The sequence below is a fragment of the Bufo gargarizans genome, chromosome 1, assembly GCF_014858855.1.
Source record: "Bufo gargarizans isolate SCDJY-AF-19 chromosome 1, ASM1485885v1, whole genome shotgun sequence".
Lineage (NCBI taxonomy): Eukaryota > Metazoa > Chordata > Amphibia > Anura > Bufonidae > Bufo > Bufo gargarizans.
In genome coordinates this window covers 511,048,655-511,070,081 of record NC_058080.1, presented here as the reverse complement: position 1 = coordinate 511,070,081, position 21,427 = coordinate 511,048,655, and the positions used below count along the sequence as shown (strand labels likewise).

At 44.1% G+C, this 21,427-nt stretch overlaps 2 protein-coding genes across 2 annotated transcripts in view; one reads left to right on the top strand and one right to left on the bottom strand.

Moving 5' to 3' along the window:
• Positions 1-21,427, bottom strand: part of MED13L (mediator complex subunit 13L) — a 155,867-nt gene that overhangs the window by 88,632 nt on the left and 45,808 nt on the right. The gene's annotated exons all lie outside the window — the stretch shown is intronic.
• On the top strand, positions 12,526-14,014 carry LOC122924331 (actin, alpha cardiac muscle 1). The gene has a single exon (XM_044275308.1). The coding sequence runs from the start codon at positions 12,606-12,608 to the stop codon at positions 13,737-13,739; it is 1,134 nt and encodes a 377-aa protein (XP_044131243.1). The 5' UTR covers positions 12,526-12,605; the 3' UTR covers positions 13,740-14,014.

The following is a 21,427-nucleotide window of genomic DNA, read 5'->3' as shown; positions in this document are numbered from 1 at the left end:
AAGTGGTGTTTTTTTTTTTGTACAGTTTTTATTGCTGCTTTTCTGTTTATTTTAACCACCCCATCGAAGTCTATGGGGAAAACCATTGCACATAAGGTGCGGAATCGCACAAGCCATTGACATGCTGCAGACTTTAAAATGTGCACAGCAGGCCAATTTATACAAGTAAAAATATGCAAAGTGTGCATAAGATTTGGCAAATCTCATTCACTTTTCTGGTACTGTTATGCTGTATTACGCTCCATTTTTATTTATTTTTCTTGCTTTTCTTACAGAAAAAAAAAAAAAAAAAAAGCACATTATCAATAACGTGTGCAGTTATCCCTAGGCTAAAGATTACACACAGTTTTTCAGTATGGAAAAACCTAGCATAATACAGTACCAACAAAGTGAAGACATGACAAGTTATGTACGCTTTGCTTTTTATTTCCATGTGGAAATTGACCCAACATGCGGATTTTGAAACCCGCAGCATGTCACTTGTTTGTGATTCCGTACCTTATATATAGTGGTTTTTCCCCATTGACTTCAATGGGGTTGTTAACAAAACAGAAACCACGTCAAAATCTGCAATGAAAACTGCAGACAAAAAAACAAAAAAACAAAAAAAAAGCACCAAAACCACAATATAGTGTAGGACTTATGTGCAATTTTTGTGCAGATTTCATGTGGATTTTCTGCATGCAAATCTGCACTGTGTACAGGTTGCGAAAGGGATTCCCATTTCATACAGCTCAAAGGGGCTCTCTGGAATTTATTTAAAATTGCCATGAGCAACCTGTTCTAGAATGTGCCACCACAGGACTGGTTGCCATCTATAAGGCCTATTGCACACGGCCGTTTTTTTTTCCCGTTTACTGGCCGTTTTTTGTGTTCCGTATACGGTCCGTATACGGAACCATTCATTTCAATGGTTCCGCAAAAAAAACGGAATGTACTCCGTATGCATTCCGTTTCCGTATTTCCGTTCCGTTTTAACATAGAACATGTCCTATTATTGTCCGCAAATCACAGTCCGTGGCTCCATTCAAGTCAATGGATCCGCAAAAAAAACGGAACACATACGGAAATGCATCCGTATGTCTTCCGTTTCCGTTCCGTTTTTTCTGAACCATCTATTGAAAATGTTATGCCCAGCCCAATTTTTTCAATGTAATTACTGTATACTGTATATGCCATACGGAAAAACGGAACGGAAAAACGGAACAGAAACGGAAACAAAAAAACGGAACAATGGATCCATGAAAAACGGACCGCAAAACACTGAAAAAGCCATACGGTCGTGTGCAATAGGCCTAAAGCAGCACAAGCAAATCTGCCCCGCCATCTATAAAGCAGCACAAGTAAATCTGCCCCGCCATCTATAAAGCGGCACAAGTAAATCTGCCCCGCCATCTATAAAGCAGCACAAGTAAATCTGCCCCGCCATCTATAAAGCAGCACAATTAAATCTGCCCCGCCATCTATAAAGCAGCACAAGTAAATCTGCCCCGCCATCTATAAAGCAGCACAAGTAAATCTGCCCCGCCATCTACAGGCAGCACAAGTAAATCTGCCCCGCCATCTACAGGCAGCACAATTAAATCTGCCCCGCCATCTACAGGCAGCACAATTAAATCTGCCCCGCCATCTACAGGCAGCACAATTAAATCTGCCCCGCCATCTACAGGCAGCACAATTAAATCTGCCCCGCCATCTACAGGCAGCACAAGTAAATCTGCCCCGCCATCTATAAAGCAGGACAAGTAAATCTGCCCCGCCATCTATAAAGCAGCACAAGTAAATCTGCCCCGCCATCTATAAAGCAGCACAAGTAAATCTGCCCCGCCATCTATAAAGCAGCACAAGTAAATCTGCCCCGCCATCTATAAAGCAGCACAAGTAAATCTGCCCCGCCATCTATAAAGCAGCACAAGTAAATCTGCCCCGCCATCTATAAAGCAGCACAAGTAAATCTGCCCCGCCATCTATAAAGCAGCACAAGTAAATCTGCCCTGCCATCTACAGGTAGCACAATTAAATCTGCCCCGCCATCTACAGGCAGCACAAGTAAATCTGCCCCGCCATCTATAAAGCAGGACAAGTAAATGTGCCCCGCCATCTATAAAGCAGCACAAGTAAATCTGCCCCGCCATCTATAAAGCAGCACAAGTAAATCTGCCCCGCCATCTATAAAGCAGCACAAGTAAATCTGCCCTGCCATCTATAAAGCAGCACAAGTAAATTTGCCCCGCCATCTATAAAGCAGCACAAGTAAATCTGCCCCGCCATCTATAAAGCAGCACAAGTAAATCTGCCCCGCCATCTATAGACAGTACAATACTAAACAGGAATAAAATCTAAAAAATGTGTTTGTTTTTTACCACAGTTCTCAGTATGCAATGATCCAAGAAAAAACTAAACCAAAAGCCAAAACAAGTGTTCTTAGGGTACTTTCATACTAGCGTTAGAAAAATCAGGCACTGCCTTCCAGATCCGGGAATCTGTGTGCAAACTGATACGATATGTTTCTAAATCCGGATCCGTCTGACAAATGCATTGAAATACCGGATCTGTCTTTCCAGTGTCATCCGGAAAAACAGATCCAGTATTTTTATTTTTTCAAATTCTTAAAAGGTCTGCGCACGTGCAGACCGGGAAACCAGATCAATTTTTCCGTAACACTTGGTACCAGATCCGGCATTAATACATTTCAATGGATACTGGGACTCATCTAGTGGCTGCAAATAATTCCTGTAAAATATATATTTTACCTTATTACAAGGTCTGAACGTGAAATTGGAAGGTTTTTCTTCCATCTTCTGAGACAAATTATGCTCCATAGTATAATAGAAAAATCCTCCAATCTCCTAATTTTGAAATCTTTCCCCATGGGAGTTACTCCAGGAGCACACTGCTCTACATCAAAAACACACACATTTACATTGCTAATCAGCTGCACCCACTTTTCAGATTCCTCGCCTCAGGGGTATTCTACTTTGATTACACTTATTATACTTTTTGATGTCGCCATTTGTACTTTGGATCGCAGAAAATTAAATAAAGCGAGAAGCATCTGACTATGCATCACACTGAAGCGGGCAACTAACAAAAAAATCTATAGACCCCATGTCAATGCACAACACAAATAACAGAGCCGACAGGGCGCCTTCACACCGTTTTTGAGGCAAAAAATAAATAAAAATAAAAAGACAAAACTTGAGCAGCGACTTTTGTACCTTTTTTTGGAGGTGATTTTGCTCATAGTATGCAGTATTCTTTATTTTCTAAATGCATATTTTTGCATGCCTAGCACTTTTAGAGGATAGTATAAATTCGGCAAAACACACGGAGGTCTATAAGGCAATGACAGAAGAAAAAAGCCAGAAAAAGACAGACCCAAAGCATGCAGGGGTTTGACAAAAAAAATGCAGTTGACCCCTGAGTGGACTGTTATGCAGAAAAGTAGAGCAATAATGGGAATCGACTAAAGAAGGCGTTAATACCCCTTATCCCAGCACCACAGTCCTTATGAAATGCCGTATTTGGATGAACTGTGACAAGGAGATTGTGCGGGACACTTCTGTCCTCACAGAGTAATCTGAAGCTCGTCTAGCAGATATAGCCACTCCAAAATAGCTCACTGGGGTTTTACTAAATTTGGCAAAGAGACAGGATAGTGACAAAGATCTGTGCGTCCCGAACCGCAGGTCGGTAGGTGTGCACTCACATATCTGGAAGGTTTGAAATGGCAATATCCTATAATAAAGACCCGTGTTCACTTAAGAGCTATTAACACATGCGCATTTTCGGTCCATGTCCGAAACATACATTTATTTTTATTTTTTTGCAGAAAACACACGGACAAGAACAGGATCCAATTTAAGCTGTTAGAATAAAGTACTCCTCACCATGACTGGTCCATATTATGAGACCACTTTGCTTCAGGACACTGTTCTTCACTTTGCCTGGACCCCGAGAATGGGTTGACTGTACAGCTCCTTCGTAGATGGGACTAGACAGAGGTTTCCCTTTCTTTCCTCTCTCCCCCACCTTCTATTCAGTCCTTGTCCACTTATATGGAACCCCTTAAGTGGGTTTTCTGGGATTCTGATATGTATGGCTTATCATCAGATATTTATAACCAATTCTGAGAAAAGGCCATAAATATCAATAAATATGGGTTTACTGGGGGTCGTTCCCCCACAGAGGGTCGGCCATACACAAACCCACCAATCAGAAATTATCCTTTCAGTAGTGGAGGCAGACTGGTAGAAATGGTTTATTCCTGCAGAACCCCTTTAAAGGGGGTAGATATGTATGTCTATCCCTAAGATAGGTCATCAATATCAGAGTGGTGGGGATCTGACACCTGGCACCCCTCACCCATCTTGGGCAACTGCCGGAGCTAGTAACAGAAGGCTCTATATAGTGGCCATGCCGATGTGCTGCAGCTCATCAGAAGGGGAGCACATGGACCGGGCACAGCCACTACACAGTGGATGGAGCACTATGCTTCTAGCTCAGTCCACCGTGTTGCTTTCTGGTGCCTGGTGTCAGACCCCCACCGTCTGATGCCGACAGTGATGACCTATCCTCAGAACAGGTCATCGATTTTTACAGAGACTGAAAAACCCCTTTAAAAACAAACAGATGCAGTGTGGACCAACATTTTCTTTGCCGGTACTGTTATAACACTACACATTTTCCTTCCGTAATACCACCGCGTGTCCACCACATGTGAACATACGCTTGAGCCTACTTAGAAAAGACCATTACTACTTGAAGTCTCAAAGCAAAGCCAAGCATTTTACAGTCTCTTTCAAAACCAGTGTGATATTATCCTCTCTCTTTATATAAATATATCCGGATCCCATCATATAAATGAGAAAATGGCCATATAATGCAGATGAGTAAGAGTCAGAGCGGTATTACCCATGTGTGGAGTGGGACACGGGACAGCTGCCCAACCGAAAGGACCTGCATTGTCTTTTTTAGGAATTCTTCCTTGGCTTGTTCAGCTGTCTCCTCACCCACTCCTCACAAATTCCTACCTATTTCTGTCACTTCCCCGATATGAAGACATTGCTAATCACTTAACACATTCTGCCTTAGGAAACCTGTCTGCAGTCATTACGAGGTATGCATCTGCTCTGCAAGAAAATATAATAATGATGTGGTCAGTGGATGTAGGTGTGCGTATTAAACTACAACTGTCCATCAGATTCTACGCAACCTTTACATTCACAGTACGTTCCTTTCACACTGTGCCATGTCCTTCCAAAGGTTCCCTCAGACTTGGAGTCCATTCACACGTCTGTATGTTTTTTTGCAGATCCACAAAACAAGGACACTTAAAGAAAATGCCTTTCTTGTCCACAATTGAGGGCAAGAATAGGACATGTTCTATTTTTTTGCGGAACGGAAGTGCGGACCAACAAACGCGGATGCGGACAGCACATTCCGGCCCCATTGAAAATGAATGGGTCCGCACCTGTTCCGCAAAATTGCAGAACGGATGCGGACACATTTCGCGGACGTGTGACTGGACCATTATGGGTTTAATGATTGCAAGGTCAGCCTTCATCCACAGTCGGCCATATACATATACAATGGATGCCTCTGCATAAAACAATGCAGTCTCTGCGCTATTCCGTACAAAATAAGAAACATATCCAGTATCCCCAACATATACCTCCAGAAAGCCACCATTTGTCTCAGTTGGTACAATAAGAGTTAAGGCTCATTCACACGATGGTGTGTGCCTCGTGCCCCGGACCGCCATTTCAGGTCTGTAATCCCGTATTGTGGCGCGGACCTATTTACTTGAATGGGTCCGCGATCCACAATATACAGCAAAAGACACGTCCTATCTTTTGCAGAGCGGACACATGTACCTGAAAGCGCTGCATAGTGCTTCCGATCCTTCTTTCCGCACTGCAACATATCCTGCGGTTTGCAGACCCAGTCAAGTCAATAGGTCCGTATCTGTGATACAGGATTCACACGGTCAATGCCTGTATATTGCGGATCCGCTATTTGCGGTCTGCAATGAAGGCATAGACAGCCTATGGTCGTGTGAATGAGCCCTTACAGACATGCCAGGAGCTTTGCTGATGCACACAGTACTCATACACTGCAGATGCCGTTTAAAAAAGAGCCTTATACCTGGATAATACCTATACGGGGGGAAAAAATAAAATACTAAATAGCACACAACTGCAGGTCACCTAAGATTATTTTTTTTGTGTTCTCTGTGAAAAGATGTTAAGCAGAGGACCACCTTGACACGGCTCCAGATAGAATAAAGGTGGATCCATGGAGTTTCACCAGCATCCGTGTAAATCAATACATCCTTATTGAGTTCGACAAACTTATTATAGAATTTATTCATTTTACAGCACAACAAATCACGTATAAAGGGAATCCCAGCAACATCTGAATCCCCATGAAATGATAATTTCCCTGCTGCTCATAAAATCCATCAAAAAACAACAAAGTTGGGCAACTATAGGGGTACAGCCACACGGTCAGGTTTCAGAGTTGTATCTGTCCTTTGTACTCTCTCCCCTTTCATGATCCACCTGCATCCAAAACTGCATCAGGAAACCTAACAGTGTGGCAATGCCCTGACAATTATAATGAGGACTACAGTAGACTAACGAAGAAGACGTCACAACCGTGTTCCATTGTTCTGCTCCATTGATGGGGTGTCGGATCTCTTACATAATGGACAACAGGAAGGACCGGCGGACCCCACTGACATATAATGGTATCCACCGGGTTTCTGTCATGTAATATGTCATTTTCCTGGAAAAACAGGGCAGCATGCAGAGCTATTTTTTCCAGTATTATGTACATGTGAACATACTCTAATATAAGGCAACTGATGTTTGCTGCAATAAAAGGATGAAAATAAATCAGGATGAATCAGGCATACAAACCTCTTAGGTAGGTACCACATGTGGTCTGGGACACTGACCCCGAGGGTTACCACTGTAAGGCTGTGTTCATCTGCGTTGTTCCACTCAGTCAGAAGTGGCGGATTAGTCACATGACGGCCGGCAACAAAGCCTGATGAAACCACCGACTATAATGGGCTTTGTCAGGTTTCTGTGATGGTGTCTTGTCATTTTACAGGACAAACCCCTCTCTGCAAACAGCAATTCTGTCCAGCATCTGTGATGTATACTGAAATAATCAGGATCGGTTCACATCTGCACTGGAGGCTTCACTGCAGATCCCATCATACAAGTCGGAGAAAAATAGCCTGCAGCGTAAAATTGTTCCTGGAAAACGCTGGGCACCATGGCAGAAATGTGAAGGACCCTTTATAAGTCAAAGGGGTCCATTGGGCGGCTTTGATGTTCAGAATGTAATGGATCGTGTTTTGCTCCTATGATGGAGCAGAATGCAGATGTGAACAGCACCTAGTAAAGTATCTATCTTTAAGTATCAACTCTAAATGACACTATAATATATACTGAATGCGGATCAGGAACTGTTTTATAGTATATACAATATCTGACAAAATGAGTACACCCCTCACATTTATGTAAATATTTTATATCTTTTCCTGGGACAACACTGAAGATATGACACTTTGATACAATGTAAAGTAGTCAGTGTACAGCTTGTATGGCAGTGTAAATTTAGTGAGCTCTCAAAATAACTGAACACAGCCATTAATGTCAAAACCACTAGCAAAAAAGTGAGTACACCCCTTAGTGAAAATGGCCAAACTGTACCCAAATGTGAATATTTTGTGTGCCCACTATTATTTTCCAGCACTGCCTCAACTCTCTTGGGCATGGAGTTCACTAGAGGTTCACCTGTTGCCACTGGAATCCTCTTCCACTCCTCCATGATGACATCACAGAGCTGGGGAATGTTAGAGACCTTTCAATCCACCACCTTCCGTTTGGGGAAACCCCACAAATTTTCAATAGGGTTTAGGTCTAGAGACATGCTTGGCCAGTCCAGCACCCAGGGGCGTAGCTATAGGGGGTGCAGAGGTAGCAGTCGCTACCGGGCCCAGGAACCTGAGGGGCCCAAAGACCCTTGTGCTGCATAAGAAGATACCAGCATTATTGAAAGTACATGCTGGTCAAGTTACACCTCTGGCTGGAAGGAAGGTGTAACTTTAACTTTAGGTGCCGTTTAAATTTTTGCCTTGGGCAGCACAAAGGTTTGTGCTTCCCTGCCCCTGGCCAAAAAAGCACTGAGGGAAGGGGGCCCAAGCTGAACTCTTGCACTAGGTCCCATGAGTCTTTAGCTACGCCCCTGCCAGCACCCTTATCCTCAGTCTCTTTAGCAAGGCAGTGGTCGTCTTGGAGATGTTTGTGGTCATTACCACGTTGGAATACTGCCCTGCAGCCCAGTTTCTGAAGGGAGGGAATCGTGCTCCGCTACGGTATGTCACCGTACATAGGCATTATTTGTTCCCTCAGTGAACTGTAGCTCCCAGCAGCACTCATGCAGCCCCAAACCATGGCACTCCCACTACTATGCTTGACTGTAGGCAGGACACACTTATCTTTGTGCTCCTTATCTGGTTGCTCGCACGCTTGACACCATCTGAACCAAATAAGTTTATCTTGGTCTCATCTGACCTCAGGACGTGATTTTAGTGATCCATGTCCTTAGGGTACTTTCACACTTGCGTTAGTGTGATCCGGAAGGCAGTTCCTCCATCGGAGCGGCCTGCCGGATCCGCAGATCAGTGTGACAACTGACAGCATTTGTAGACAGATACAGGTGCGGAACCGTCTACAAATGCATTGCAAGAACGGATCCGTTTCTCCGCTTGTCATGCAGATGGACGGATCAGTCTTGGTCTTTTTCACAGTTTTCAGATCAGTCCTTCAGTTGTTTTGCAATGCTGGATCCGGCACCAACGCTGGCCAAAACGACTGACAGTGACTGAATGGAAGGCATACTGATGCAAACTGAACGGATTTCTATCCATTCTGAATGCATTGGGATATGCCTGATCAGTTTTGATGGAACTCTATGCCGGAAAAGAATAACGCTAGTGTGAAAGAACCCTTAGTCTGCTAGTCTTCAGCAAACTGTTTGCGGACTTTCATCTTTAGAAGAGGCTTCCTTCTTGGATGACAGCCATGCAGACCAATTTGATGCAGTGTGCGGCATATGGTCTGAGCACTGACAGGCTGACCCCCCCACCCCTGTAACCTCTGCATCAATGCTGACAGCACTCATACATCTATTTCGATAAGACAACCTCTGGATATGACGCTGAGCAAGTGCACTCAGCTTCTTTGGTTGACCATGGCGTGTCCTGTTCTGAGTGGAACCTGTCTTGTTAAACCGCTGTATGGTCTTGGCAACCATGCTGCAGCTCAGATTCAGGGTGTTGGCCATCTTTTTATAGCCTAGGCCAGTGATGGCGAACCTATGGCACGGGTGCCAGAGGCGGCACTCAGAGCCCTCTCTGTGGGCACCCGCACTGTGAAAAAAGTCTATGGTGTACCAATATGCCTTAGACTTTTCCTGCCATTCATCAGCACAGGGCGCACTATAAACAGCACAGGCAGGGCACTGAATGTAGGCAGGCTTTAATAGCTAAATGATAAAGTGCATGGAAGATATATTATATTGAACTATAGTATTCAGGTTAAATACACTGGCACTTTATGATAAATAAGTGGGTTTTGGGTTGCAGTTTGGGCACTTGGCCTCTAAAAGGTTCGACATCACTGGCCTAGGCCATCTTTATGTAGATAAAAAAATTCATTTTTTGAGATCCTCAGAGAGTTCTTTGCCATGAGGTGCCATGTTGAACTTCAGGTCACCAGTATGAGAGAATGTGAGAGCGATAACACCAAATATAACTCACCTGCTTCTCATTCACACCTGACGCCTTGTAACACTAACGAGTTACGCGACACCTGGTATGGAAAAAGTAAATTGGGCACAATTTGGCCATTTTCACTTAGCGGTGTACTCACTTTTGTTGCCAGTGGTTTAGACATTAATGGCTGTGTAATGAGTTATTTTGAGGGCACACCAAATTTACACTGCCATACAAGCTGTACACTGACTACTGTTCATTGTATCAAAGTGTCATATCTTCAGTGTTGTCCCAGAAAAAGATATCAAAATATTAAATATTTAGAAAAATGTGAGGGAGGTATTCACTTATATGAGATACTGTAAAAAAATAAATAAAAAAAAATTAAATATATATATATATATATATATATATATATATATATATATATATATATAAATAATAATAATATATACATACACACACATACATATATACACACACACACACACACACACACAGTACAGACCAAAAGTTTGGACACCTTCTCATTCAAAGAGTTTTCTTTATTTTCATGACTATGAAAATTGTAGATTCACACTGTAGGCATCAAAACTATGAATTAACATGTGGAATTATATACATAACAAAAAAGTGTGAAACAACTGAATATGTCATATTCTAGGTTCTTCAAAGTAGCCACCTTTTGCTTTGATTACTGCTTTGCACATTCTTGGCATTCTCTTGATGAGCTTCAAGAGGTAGTCACCTGAAATGGTCTTCCAACAGATGCTTAGCACTTGTTGGCCCTTTTGCCTTCACTCTGCGGTCCAGCTCACCCCAAACCATCTCGATTGGGTTCAGGTCCGGTGACTGTGGAGGCCAGGTCATCTGGCGCAGCACCCCATCACTCTCCTTCATGGTCAAATAGCCCTTACACCGCCTGGAGGTGTGTTTGGGGTCATTGTCCCGTTGAAAAATAAATGGTCCAACTAAACGCAAACCGGATGGAATAGCATGCCGCTGCCAGATGCTGTGGCAGCCATGCTGGTTCAGTATGCCTTCAATTTTGAATAAATCCCCAACAGTGTCACCAGCAAAGCACCCGCACACCATCACACCTCCTCCTCTATGCTCCACGGTGGGAACCAGGCATGTAGAGTCCATCCGTTCACCTTTTCTGCGTCGCACAAAGACACAGTGGTTGGAACCAAAGGTCTCAAATTTGGACTCATCAGACCAAAGCACAGAGTTCCACTGGTCTAATGTCCATTCCTTGTGTTCTTTAGCCCAAACAAGTCTCTTCTGCTTGTTGCCTGTCCTTAGCAGTGGTTTCCTAGCAGATATTCTACCATGAAGGCCTGATTCACAGTCTCCTCTTAACAGTTGTTCTAGAGATGTGTCTGCTGCTAGAACTCTGTGTGGCATTGACCTGGTCTCTAATCTGAGCTGCTGTTAACCTGCGATTTCTGAGGCTGGTGACTCGGATGAACTTATCCTCCGCAGCAGAGGTGACTCTTGGTCTTCCTTTCCTGGGGCGGTCCGCATGTGAGCCAGTTTCTTTGTAGCGCTTGATGGTTTTTGTAACTGCACTTGGAGACACTTTCAAAGTTTTCCCAATTTTTCGGACTGACTGACCTTCATTTCTTAAAGTAATGATGGCCACTCGTTTTTCTTTACTTAGCTGCTTTTTTTCTTGCCATAATACAAATTCTAACAGTCTATTCAGTAGGACTATCAGCTGTGTATCCACCTGACTTCTCCACAACACAACTGATGGTCCCAACCCCATTTATAAGGCAAGAAATCCCACTTATTAAACCTGACAGGGCACACCTGTGAAGTGAAAACCATTTCAGGTGACTACCTCTTGAAGCTCATCAAGAGGATGCTAAGAGTGTCCAAAGCAGTAATCAAAGCAAAAGGTGGCTACTTTGAAAAACATCAAGAGAATGCCAAGAGTGTCCAAAGCAGTAATCAAAGCAAAAAGGTGGCTACTTTGAAAAACCTAGAATATGACATTTTCAGTTTCACACTTTTTTGTTATGTATATAATTCCACGTGTTAATTCAGTTTTGATGCCTTCAGTGTGAATCTACAATTTTCATAGTCATGAAAATAAAGAAAACTCTTTGAATGAGAAGGTGTGTCCAAACGTTTGGTCTGTACTGTGTGTGTGTGTATAATATATATATATATACACATATACATATACATACACACACACTTAAATTATCTGAGGATTTCTTGAGAAAAGCTTTTTAAACACCAGTTCTGGAATTCTTAAAATATTAAAAACAGTCAAAATCAAGATTCGTTCAAGACTTCAAGCCTTATCTCAGAGAGTAAAAAGCATATCCATTAATGGGCAAGAAGGATGAAGCTGACTTTAAGAAGTGTGTCTCGTCATTTGTTTCACATAGCTCTATAGATTAGCCCTCTTCAGCTGTCCTCCAGGAATATGTCACTGTCACTCAGCCTTCTAGGTGAGGAGACATGTGTGCTTCCAGGGACCACAGCTGACAACTACCCATTTATGGCTAGACAGGGCAATGTGACAAGACACTCCCATTTACACAGGCTGGCATGGGCCATCCTTTTTAAAAACCAAATATGGGCAGGCATATGGGGGACTCCCAAAGCATTCCTAAACTAGGGAAGGGAACTACAGAGAGAGAGAGAGAGGGGGGGGGAAAAAAAAAAAAAAAAAAAAAAAAAAGAGGGGATGGAAAAGAATATATAAAGCCGTGGCTTCTCCAGTCAAGTCACAGCTGCAGCATTCAGCATCTAACCTCCCAGTCAACCAGTACAAAGTTTTGTGCTCTAAGCAACCATGTGCGACGACGAAGAGACCACTGCCTTGGTCTGCGACAACGGTTCTGGCTTGGTGAAGGCTGGATTTGCAGGAGATGATGCACCCAGAGCTGTATTCCCATCCATCGTTGGCCGCCCACGCCATCAAGGTGTCATGGTAGGCATGGGGCAGAAGGACTCCTATGTAGGTGATGAAGCCCAAAGCAAAAGAGGTATCCTTACTCTGAAATACCCCATTGAACATGGTATCATCACTAACTGGGATGACATGGAGAAAATCTGGCATCACACCTTCTACAATGAGCTGCGTGTCGCCCCTGAAGAGCATCCCACTCTGCTTACAGAAGCTCCACTGAACCCAAAGGCTAACAGAGAAAAGATGACACAAATCATGTTTGAGACCTTCAACGTTCCTGCCATGTATGTAGCTATCCAGGCTGTGCTGTCCCTCTACGCTTCTGGCCGTACCACTGGTATTGTCCTGGATTCTGGAGATGGTGTGACACACAACGTCCCCATCTATGAAGGTTATGCTTTGCCTCATGCCATCATGCGTCTTGACCTGGCTGGCCGTGACCTCACCGACTACCTTATGAAGATCCTCACTGAACGTGGCTATTCCTTTGTCACAACTGCTGAAAGAGAAATTGTCCGGGACATTAAGGAAAAGCTGTGTTATGTTGCTCTGGACTTTGAAAATGAGATGGCCACTGCAGCATCTTCATCTTCCCTGGAAAAGAGCTATGAACTGCCTGATGGTCAAGTCATCACCATTGGCAATGAACGCTTCCGCTGCCCAGAGACCCTTTTCCAACCCTCTTTCATTGGCATGGAGTCTGCTGGTATTCATGAGACCACCTACAACAGCATCATGAAGTGCGATATTGATATCCGCAAAGACCTGTACGCCAACAACGTCCTTTCCGGTGGAACCACCATGTACCCAGGTATTGCTGACCGTATGCAAAAGGAAATCACTGCTCTAGCTCCAAGCACCATGAAGATCAAGATCATTGCCCCACCAGAACGCAAATACTCTGTCTGGATTGGAGGGTCCATCCTGGCCTCTCTGTCTACCTTCCAGCAGATGTGGATCAGCAAGCAAGAATATGATGAAGCTGGACCATCCATTGTCCACCGCAAATGCTTCTAAATATACATTGTTGTGGAGCACTGTGCTCTGTCTATATGGTTATACAGAAACTGAGAGACATTATGCTATGGAACCTGTATCTTACTGAGGACTTACATCAGGTGTATGAACATTTTCTCATTCTTTTACCCTGCAATCTTCTATATACTTTGTGGGTGATATTTATGCATTTTTATTTGGGGTACTGCTCATTCCAAAGATTGTACAATCATAAAACACAGTTAATGTCAAACTGCGGCTATGATGTCAAATAAAAAAAAACTTCATGAAATTTACTCAGAATGATCTTTTTTCTTTTTGCTGCATATTATAAGTGGGAATTTGCAATAAACGTAGGGTTAAAAAAAAGGGGGGGTTAAACGGAAAAAATAAAAATAAAATTGTACCTTCAAAGAGCTTGTATTGTACTATGTACTTGCTACAGACATTATGGTATTTCCACCTACTGTAGTTACATACGCCATCAAAAGCTATATATATATATATATATATATATATATATATATATATATATATATATATATATATATAGTATAAGGAAGGTTTGGTGTGGACATCAAAGTATCACACAGCAAAAAAATATCCAATACGGGGCATTACAAATAAACCAATATAAAGTGGAAACATGAGAACATCCCACAAAGTTGATTATTCCATTACAACGGTCCATCTCGGAGCTCATACTGATGTCTAAATTCAATCCAATACTATATTAAACTATTTGTACTTTATTATTTTTCTACAATGATTTGAGTTAATATTAAAGGGTAATGTATGCGTTAATTTAGCTTCACAGAATGACTGAAGCAAATAGACGCAATACTGTGTTCTAAGCTGAAAGCATCAGAAGATGACACTAGGCGACCTCACTTCAAGGCACTGGCTTGGAACTGCAATAAGGAAGAGAGGCGTGATGTATGAAGTAGGTTGGGAGAAGGCTTCCCGTCACTTAGACACTTGTTCAGCAAAGGATTATGCTAGGGGCATGTTCAGAAGGCTGATTTCCAAAGTGGATTTTAGCACATTTTCAGCGTCACAATCTACATAAACAAAAACCACCACATGTATTCACCACCTCCCACTGATTTCAATAGAAAATTAAACTTGTAACAAATTTCATACAGCACAGATTTTTCCACTTGTGGATTTCAACTCATGTTGCAGAAAAATAAGAATTGACAGAATTTCCGCAGGGAAATCATGGCAGGTAGGACCAGTCCAATCACCGGCCGGCAGATCCGCAGAAGAAACACAAGGCTGATGTCTTACAATGAGCTGTTTGAGTATAAAAGGCACAGACAGCAGGGGAGATTTTCTGCAAGGATTCTGTGGCAATATCTGACACTAATCCTCAGCAAAATCCAGTTTCATGCGGATATATTGCAGATTTTGCTGCACATTATCCATGGAATTCATCCTATACGTTGCAAAGGGTGACATCTGCAGCATAAATCGACAAGAAATCAGCACCGCTGGCCAATTCCGGCCTGATTTTTCTGCAGCATGTAAATAAGAGGATCTCATCCACTTTTCTGGACAACCTAGTAATGCTCGTTTCAGTGCTGACTCCACCTAAGGGTCCATTCACACGTCCGCAATTCTGTTTTGTGGAACGGAATTGCGGACCCATTCATTTCTATTGGGCCACACTATGTGCTGTTCAGATCTGGAAATGCGGATCTGCACTTCTGGGTCCGCAATTCCGTTCCTGAAAAAAATAGAACATGTCCTATTTTTGTCCGCGGACAAGATTAGGCATTTTCTATTATAACGCCAGCGATGTGTGGTCCGAAAAATGCGGAACTCACATTGCCGGTGTCCGTGGATCCGCAAAACACATACGGATGGGTGAATGGACCCTAAAAATGTGACTGCTATACGTATATGACCAGAACCAACAGATGATCTGCTATTAAAGGGGTTCTGTCACTTCAGCAAATAGCATTCATTATGTAGAGGAAGTTAATACAAAGCACTTACTAATGCATTGTTATTATCCATATTGCCTCCTTTGCTGGCTTGATTTGTTTTTCCCTTACATTATACACTGCTTGTTTCCATGGTTACGACGACCCGGCAATCCATCAGTGGTGGTCGTGCTTGCACATGCACACTATAGGAAAAAGCTCTGGCCTCTCTAGGGGCCAAGACAGCGTGGGTCTATATTGTGCAAGCATGGCCACCACTGCTGGATTGCCGGGTGGTCGCAACCATGGAAACGAGCAGTGTATAATGTGATGGAAAAATGAGACCAGCCAGGTAAGGAAGCAATATGGGTAATAAACACATTAGTAAGTGTCGAGTATAAAATTTTCTCCACATAATAAATGCCACCTTGAGGGAGACCACCACAAAAATAAAGTCCACATTTGCTCACATTTGTTCTTGGTCATTGTCCAGTAAGCCCATGAACATAATAAAAAAAGTTCACTTTGTCATATATCTGAAAGGTGTAAAACAACTATCAAAACTGGTGTAAAGTAGACCTGGCTTAGTTACCCACAGCAGATTTCACCTTTTATTTTACGAAGGAGCTGTAAAAAAATTGAAAGTTGGAATTTGATTGCTATAGGCGACTAAGCCAGTTTTCCATAGGTGGGAATTGATCAAGCCTTACACTTCAGAATTCTGGCATCAAAAAGTAGCAAAAAAATAAAATACAATTTGGGGCTGTGTGGCTTTTTGGCTTTACCAGTTTCACACAAAAGTATGGGAGCAGTATTTCCTGGACTGAACGCTACTCTTCTATAGTGAACTCAGCATAAGGATTCCTGATCCTCTGAATTCCCATCTCACTACGGGTCTGCTCTACTGTAATGACCATGCCGTGGCTACAGTTCAGCAGACCCGTGGTGAGATAGGAATTCAGAGGATCAGAAATCATTATGATGCAGCGAGTTCACGTCAGAGTAGCAGTGTCCAGGCTGGGAAATACTGCTCCCGCACAGTGTGAAACTGGCCTAGCAGTCACTCCAGTTTCAAAAAGTGGGTGTAGTTAGCCACGTTAATTAGGTTCCCTCCAGATTTATCACTGCGAGCCGCAATCTTACTTCAAGGGAGGGGAAGGGGGAGATTAACATGAAAAAAAATTAAAATAAACTAGAATTGCGTTTAAAGACAAAAGTGTTAGGTTTAGGGTACTTTCACACTTGCGGCAGGACTGATTCGACAGGCTGTTCACAATGTCGGATCCGTCCTTCCGCTTTTTCGCCGAGGCGCCGCTCCGTCCCTATTGACTATAACGGACATGCAGGACTTTTTAGTCCGGCGGCTTTCGCCGTGCACCGCCGCAGCTCCGCCCCGTCCCCATTATAGTCAATGGTAACGGAGTGGCGGTTCGGCAGCACGGCGAAATGTCGGCAGGACGGATCAGACATGGGGAACAGCCTGTCGGATCCGTCCTGCCGCAAGTGTGTAAAGTAGCCTTAGGAATGCAGCAGGTTTTCTGGAATTTTAACATTGATGATATAGGTAATCAATATTAAAATTTGGGAAAACTCCTTTAACAATGTGCAACACTCTAAAGGCATTCAGTCATAGAATTGCGTTATGGTCCGTGGTAACAGAATCCATAACACAATTCTGCTTTTACCACTAAATGAATTTCAAAATATGAAATTCGCTAATCTGTAAATAAAATGTATCTGTATAGCGCCACATGTTTGCTTGTTTTGTTTTGTTTTTTCCATTCCTCCATCCACTTCAGGCTACTTTCACACTAGCGTTCGTCGGTCCGCTCGTGAGCTCCGTTTGAAGGGGCTCACGAGCGGACCCGAACGCTTCCGTCCAGCCCTGATGCAGTCTGAATGGATGCGGATCCGCTCAGACTGCATCAGTCTGGCGGCGTTCAGCCTCCGCTCCGCTCGCCTCCGCACGGACAGGCGGACAGCTGAACGCTGCTTGCAGCGTTCGGGTGTCCGCCTGGCCGTGCGGAGGCATGCGGATCCGTCCAGACTTACAATGTAAGTCAATGGGGACGGATCCGTTTGAAGATGCCACAATATGGCTCAATCTTCAAGCGGATCCGTCCCCCATTGACTTTACATTGAAAGTCTGGACGGATCCGTACGAGGCTATTTTCACACTTAGCTTTTATATGCTAATATAATGCAGACGGATCCGTTCTGAACGGAGCCTCCGTCTGCATTATTATGATCGGATCCGTTCAGAACGGATCCGATCGAACGCTAGTGTGAAAGTAGCCTCACTGAGGTGGTTGCACATGCTTAGTTTATATTTTCTACAGTCTCCAGCCATATCTTCTGTTAGAAGTTGTGGCAGTTACAGCAGAAAGGACACACACCCTGCGCGGCCAACCTGAAATAAATCTAGCAGAGCAATATGAGTAATGAATAGGGAGATCTCTGGATCCATGTGCAGAACAGAGCTGGTTCTAGTTTTGTTAGAAAAAGACTCATGTACTATATGGCATAATCCCTTTAAATTATCAGATTTCTTTTGAAAAAAAAAAACACACACAAAACACAAAATAACCAGTAAATGTTATGTACCTAAAAAAAATATCCCCCCCCCCCCACCCACCCACCTCATCAAGAAAAAAAATAAAAAAAAATAAAAAATAAAATCTCAGCGCAAAGTCAGTGGGAAAAAAATACAAGGGGTTAATGGTGTATGACTGATGTAGCCTCCACAGAATTCTGTAGTATAGATCTGCAAGGCATCTAAAATACCAGCAGAGGAGGAATGTGGGACTCAGGGGCCCCTGTTCCAGTGATACAGCTTCATTGCATTACTGTCCAGAAAGCAATGTGCTGAAGGACTAAGTGATGTTCTAATGAAAAGCATATTCTGTACCTTCTTTATACAGAAAGGTTCGTCCGTCCTCTAAACTGCATCTGCTTACAGACTGCTGAGCTGTGATATACACCGCTGACCTTCTAGCTGCTACTTGGGTGATAATGAGGGAAGGCAGCTAGGGATGGAACCGGTGTGTCTGGGGAGGAAACCACATGGAACCAACTACAGCGGTGTTAAAGGGCATCTTTTCATTTACGGATTGTTACATGTGACCCCCTAGACCATTTAAAAACATCACTTTAAAGAGGTTGTCTCATCACAGAACGCCTTTCAAAATGTGCTGTGGAGCATCATCAACCTCCAGTAAAGGGCTGACTGTGCTGAGGGAAGCAACATTTCCCCTGCAGAGACCTCATGGTGACCATTCACAAGTGAGAACAGGACAGCTGGGACTCTGGGCTGCTTGTAGACAGCACCTCTTTACTCTGGCTGATACACGGCGTCCTGAACTGGATCTCCACGCTAAGATGTGCATTTGGGTTGCCTTCATGGGACAACCCATTTAAAACCTCCAACTACATGCCTGCAGGTGGCTGCAACACTCACAAATAAAGCTGCCCATACACATTAGATAGATGGTATGGACCATACACAAAGTGTATGACTCTCCCCCAATGGCAGATGTTGGGGAGGTGAGGATGAGATGAGGCATGTTTGAATGTCCAATCCCATTGTTCTCAGAAGTGCCCCCTCTTCCCATAATCCGGGCCGCACATGCAGTCAGGAGATATGTCGACTGAATGTGCCTAATGTGTATGGCTAGCCTAAGAGCATGAACGGGCTCCATGGAGGCTTCTACAGAAACATCTCACCTGCGTACACTACACAGAGGCACCGCTTCTCCTACTTCCTTGTGCTCCCGACACGCAGGGTGTGAAGGTTTAAACCCAGAGAAAAAAAATGACAATCAGAAGCGAAGCTTGTGAAATGCCGGAGCCCCTCACATAATAGGACATGAATCACACAAATACAATCATTTGCCTCTGTGTCCTACAACTGCAGTCACCACAAATCTGAATATTTTATAACCACTACCAGGGAAAAGGGGAGTCTATATATTATTAAAGGCAGATTGTGGAAGCAGGAATGTCACGAGCACCAGCGCTAAGAACAGGTGCCTCATAAATGATTCAAACCACTGGAAAGGCTCTATGCCGGTGTTCCGGAATTTTCTGCTACCCGGAAAATTTTGCTACCCACGTCACTTCCGGTAGTGACGTGGGAGGTGTGTCACCTACCTCGGCTCCTCATTGGCTCTGCCGGGGGTTGGTGGCGCAGGCGCAGAGGATTCCCAAGTAGCGTGAACGCGCCGAAGGTAGCAGAAAATTCCGGCTTCGCGCATGCGCAGTGGGCCGGAATTTTCTGCTACCTTCGGCTCCTACTGCGCCTGCGCCGAACCATCTTGTTTAGCAAGCGGAAGGTAGCAGAAGATTCCGGTCTACTGCGCATGCACGAAGCCGGAATTTTCTGCTACCTTCGGCCCCTACTGCGCCTGCGCCCAGGACCAATAAGATTTGAACTACTTTAGGCGTGCATGCGCCGTGGCCTGTCATTTTAACCTCAGTACAGAAAGCGAGCCTGTTATACTCGCGCTTGCGCATGGACATGTACAAATTTGCAAACCATTTAACTGACTCGGCGCTACTGCGCCTGCGCCAAAAAGACGACTTGGCGCAGGCGCACTAGCGCCGAGTCAATTAAATGGTTTGCAAATTTGTACATGTCCATGCGCAAGCGCGAGTATAACAGGCTCGCTTTCTGTACTGAGGTTAAAATGACAGGCCACGGCGCATGCACGCCTAAAGTAGTTCAAATGTTATTGGTCCTGGGCGCAGGCGGTGTCGAAGGTAGCTGAAAATTCCGGCTTCGTGCATGCGCAGTAGACCGGAATCTCCTGCTACCTTCTGCTTGCTAAACAAGACGGCTCGGCGCAGGCGCAGTAGGAGCCGAAGGTAGCAGAAAATTCCGGCCCACTGCGCACGCGCGAAGCCGGAATTTTCTGCTACGTTCGGCCGTCTTTTTCGCGCATGCGCAGTGGCCCGGAATTTTCTGCTACCTTCGGCGCGTTCACGCTACTTGGGAATCCTCTGCGCCTGCGCCACCAACCCCCGGCAGAGCCAATGAGGAGCCGAGGTAGGTGACACACCTCCCACGTCACTACCGGAAGTGACGTGGGTAGCAAAATTTTCCGGGTAGCAGAAAATTCCGGAACACCGGCAGTTCAATTATATATAATGGGCTACACATTCCTGCAGAGCCACCAGTCACCGCATGCAGAAGCTGGGCAGCAGTGCTCGGGAGGAGGGCGACTGCAGAAAGCAACACGTGGGACCTGTAGCACATATATCAATACATCCGGAAAACTTTGCATTTAGACTGACCGCTAACTCTGAAGGTTGTCAATCACCAAGTAGGAACGCCACAACTCCTTAGCATAAAATGAACATACCGTAGGTTTAAATGAACACGACGCTGCATTTTGTGTGGAAACACTTAAATAAAAATAAAAACTCCCCTCTTTAAAGATGTTATCTGGAATTTTGATATTGATGGCATATTCTCAGGATAGGTCATCAATATCAGATTAGCAGGGATCCCATCCTGGCACCCCACCCATCAGCTGTTTGAGGAGTCTGCTGTGTGTTCCATACACAGCGCCATACATTGTATAGTGGCTGTGCTTGGTATTGCAGCTCAGGGCCATCCCTTGAAAGGCCACTTGACAGATGTATAATGACTAAAGATTTCCACTTATGAAATTCGTTCACGCTTCGTTTGGTGGTAAAAGGTGAATTGCGCTATGGATTCCGTTACCACGGACCATAATGCAATTCTATGGTGGAATGTCTTTAGAGGCATTCCATTATTTA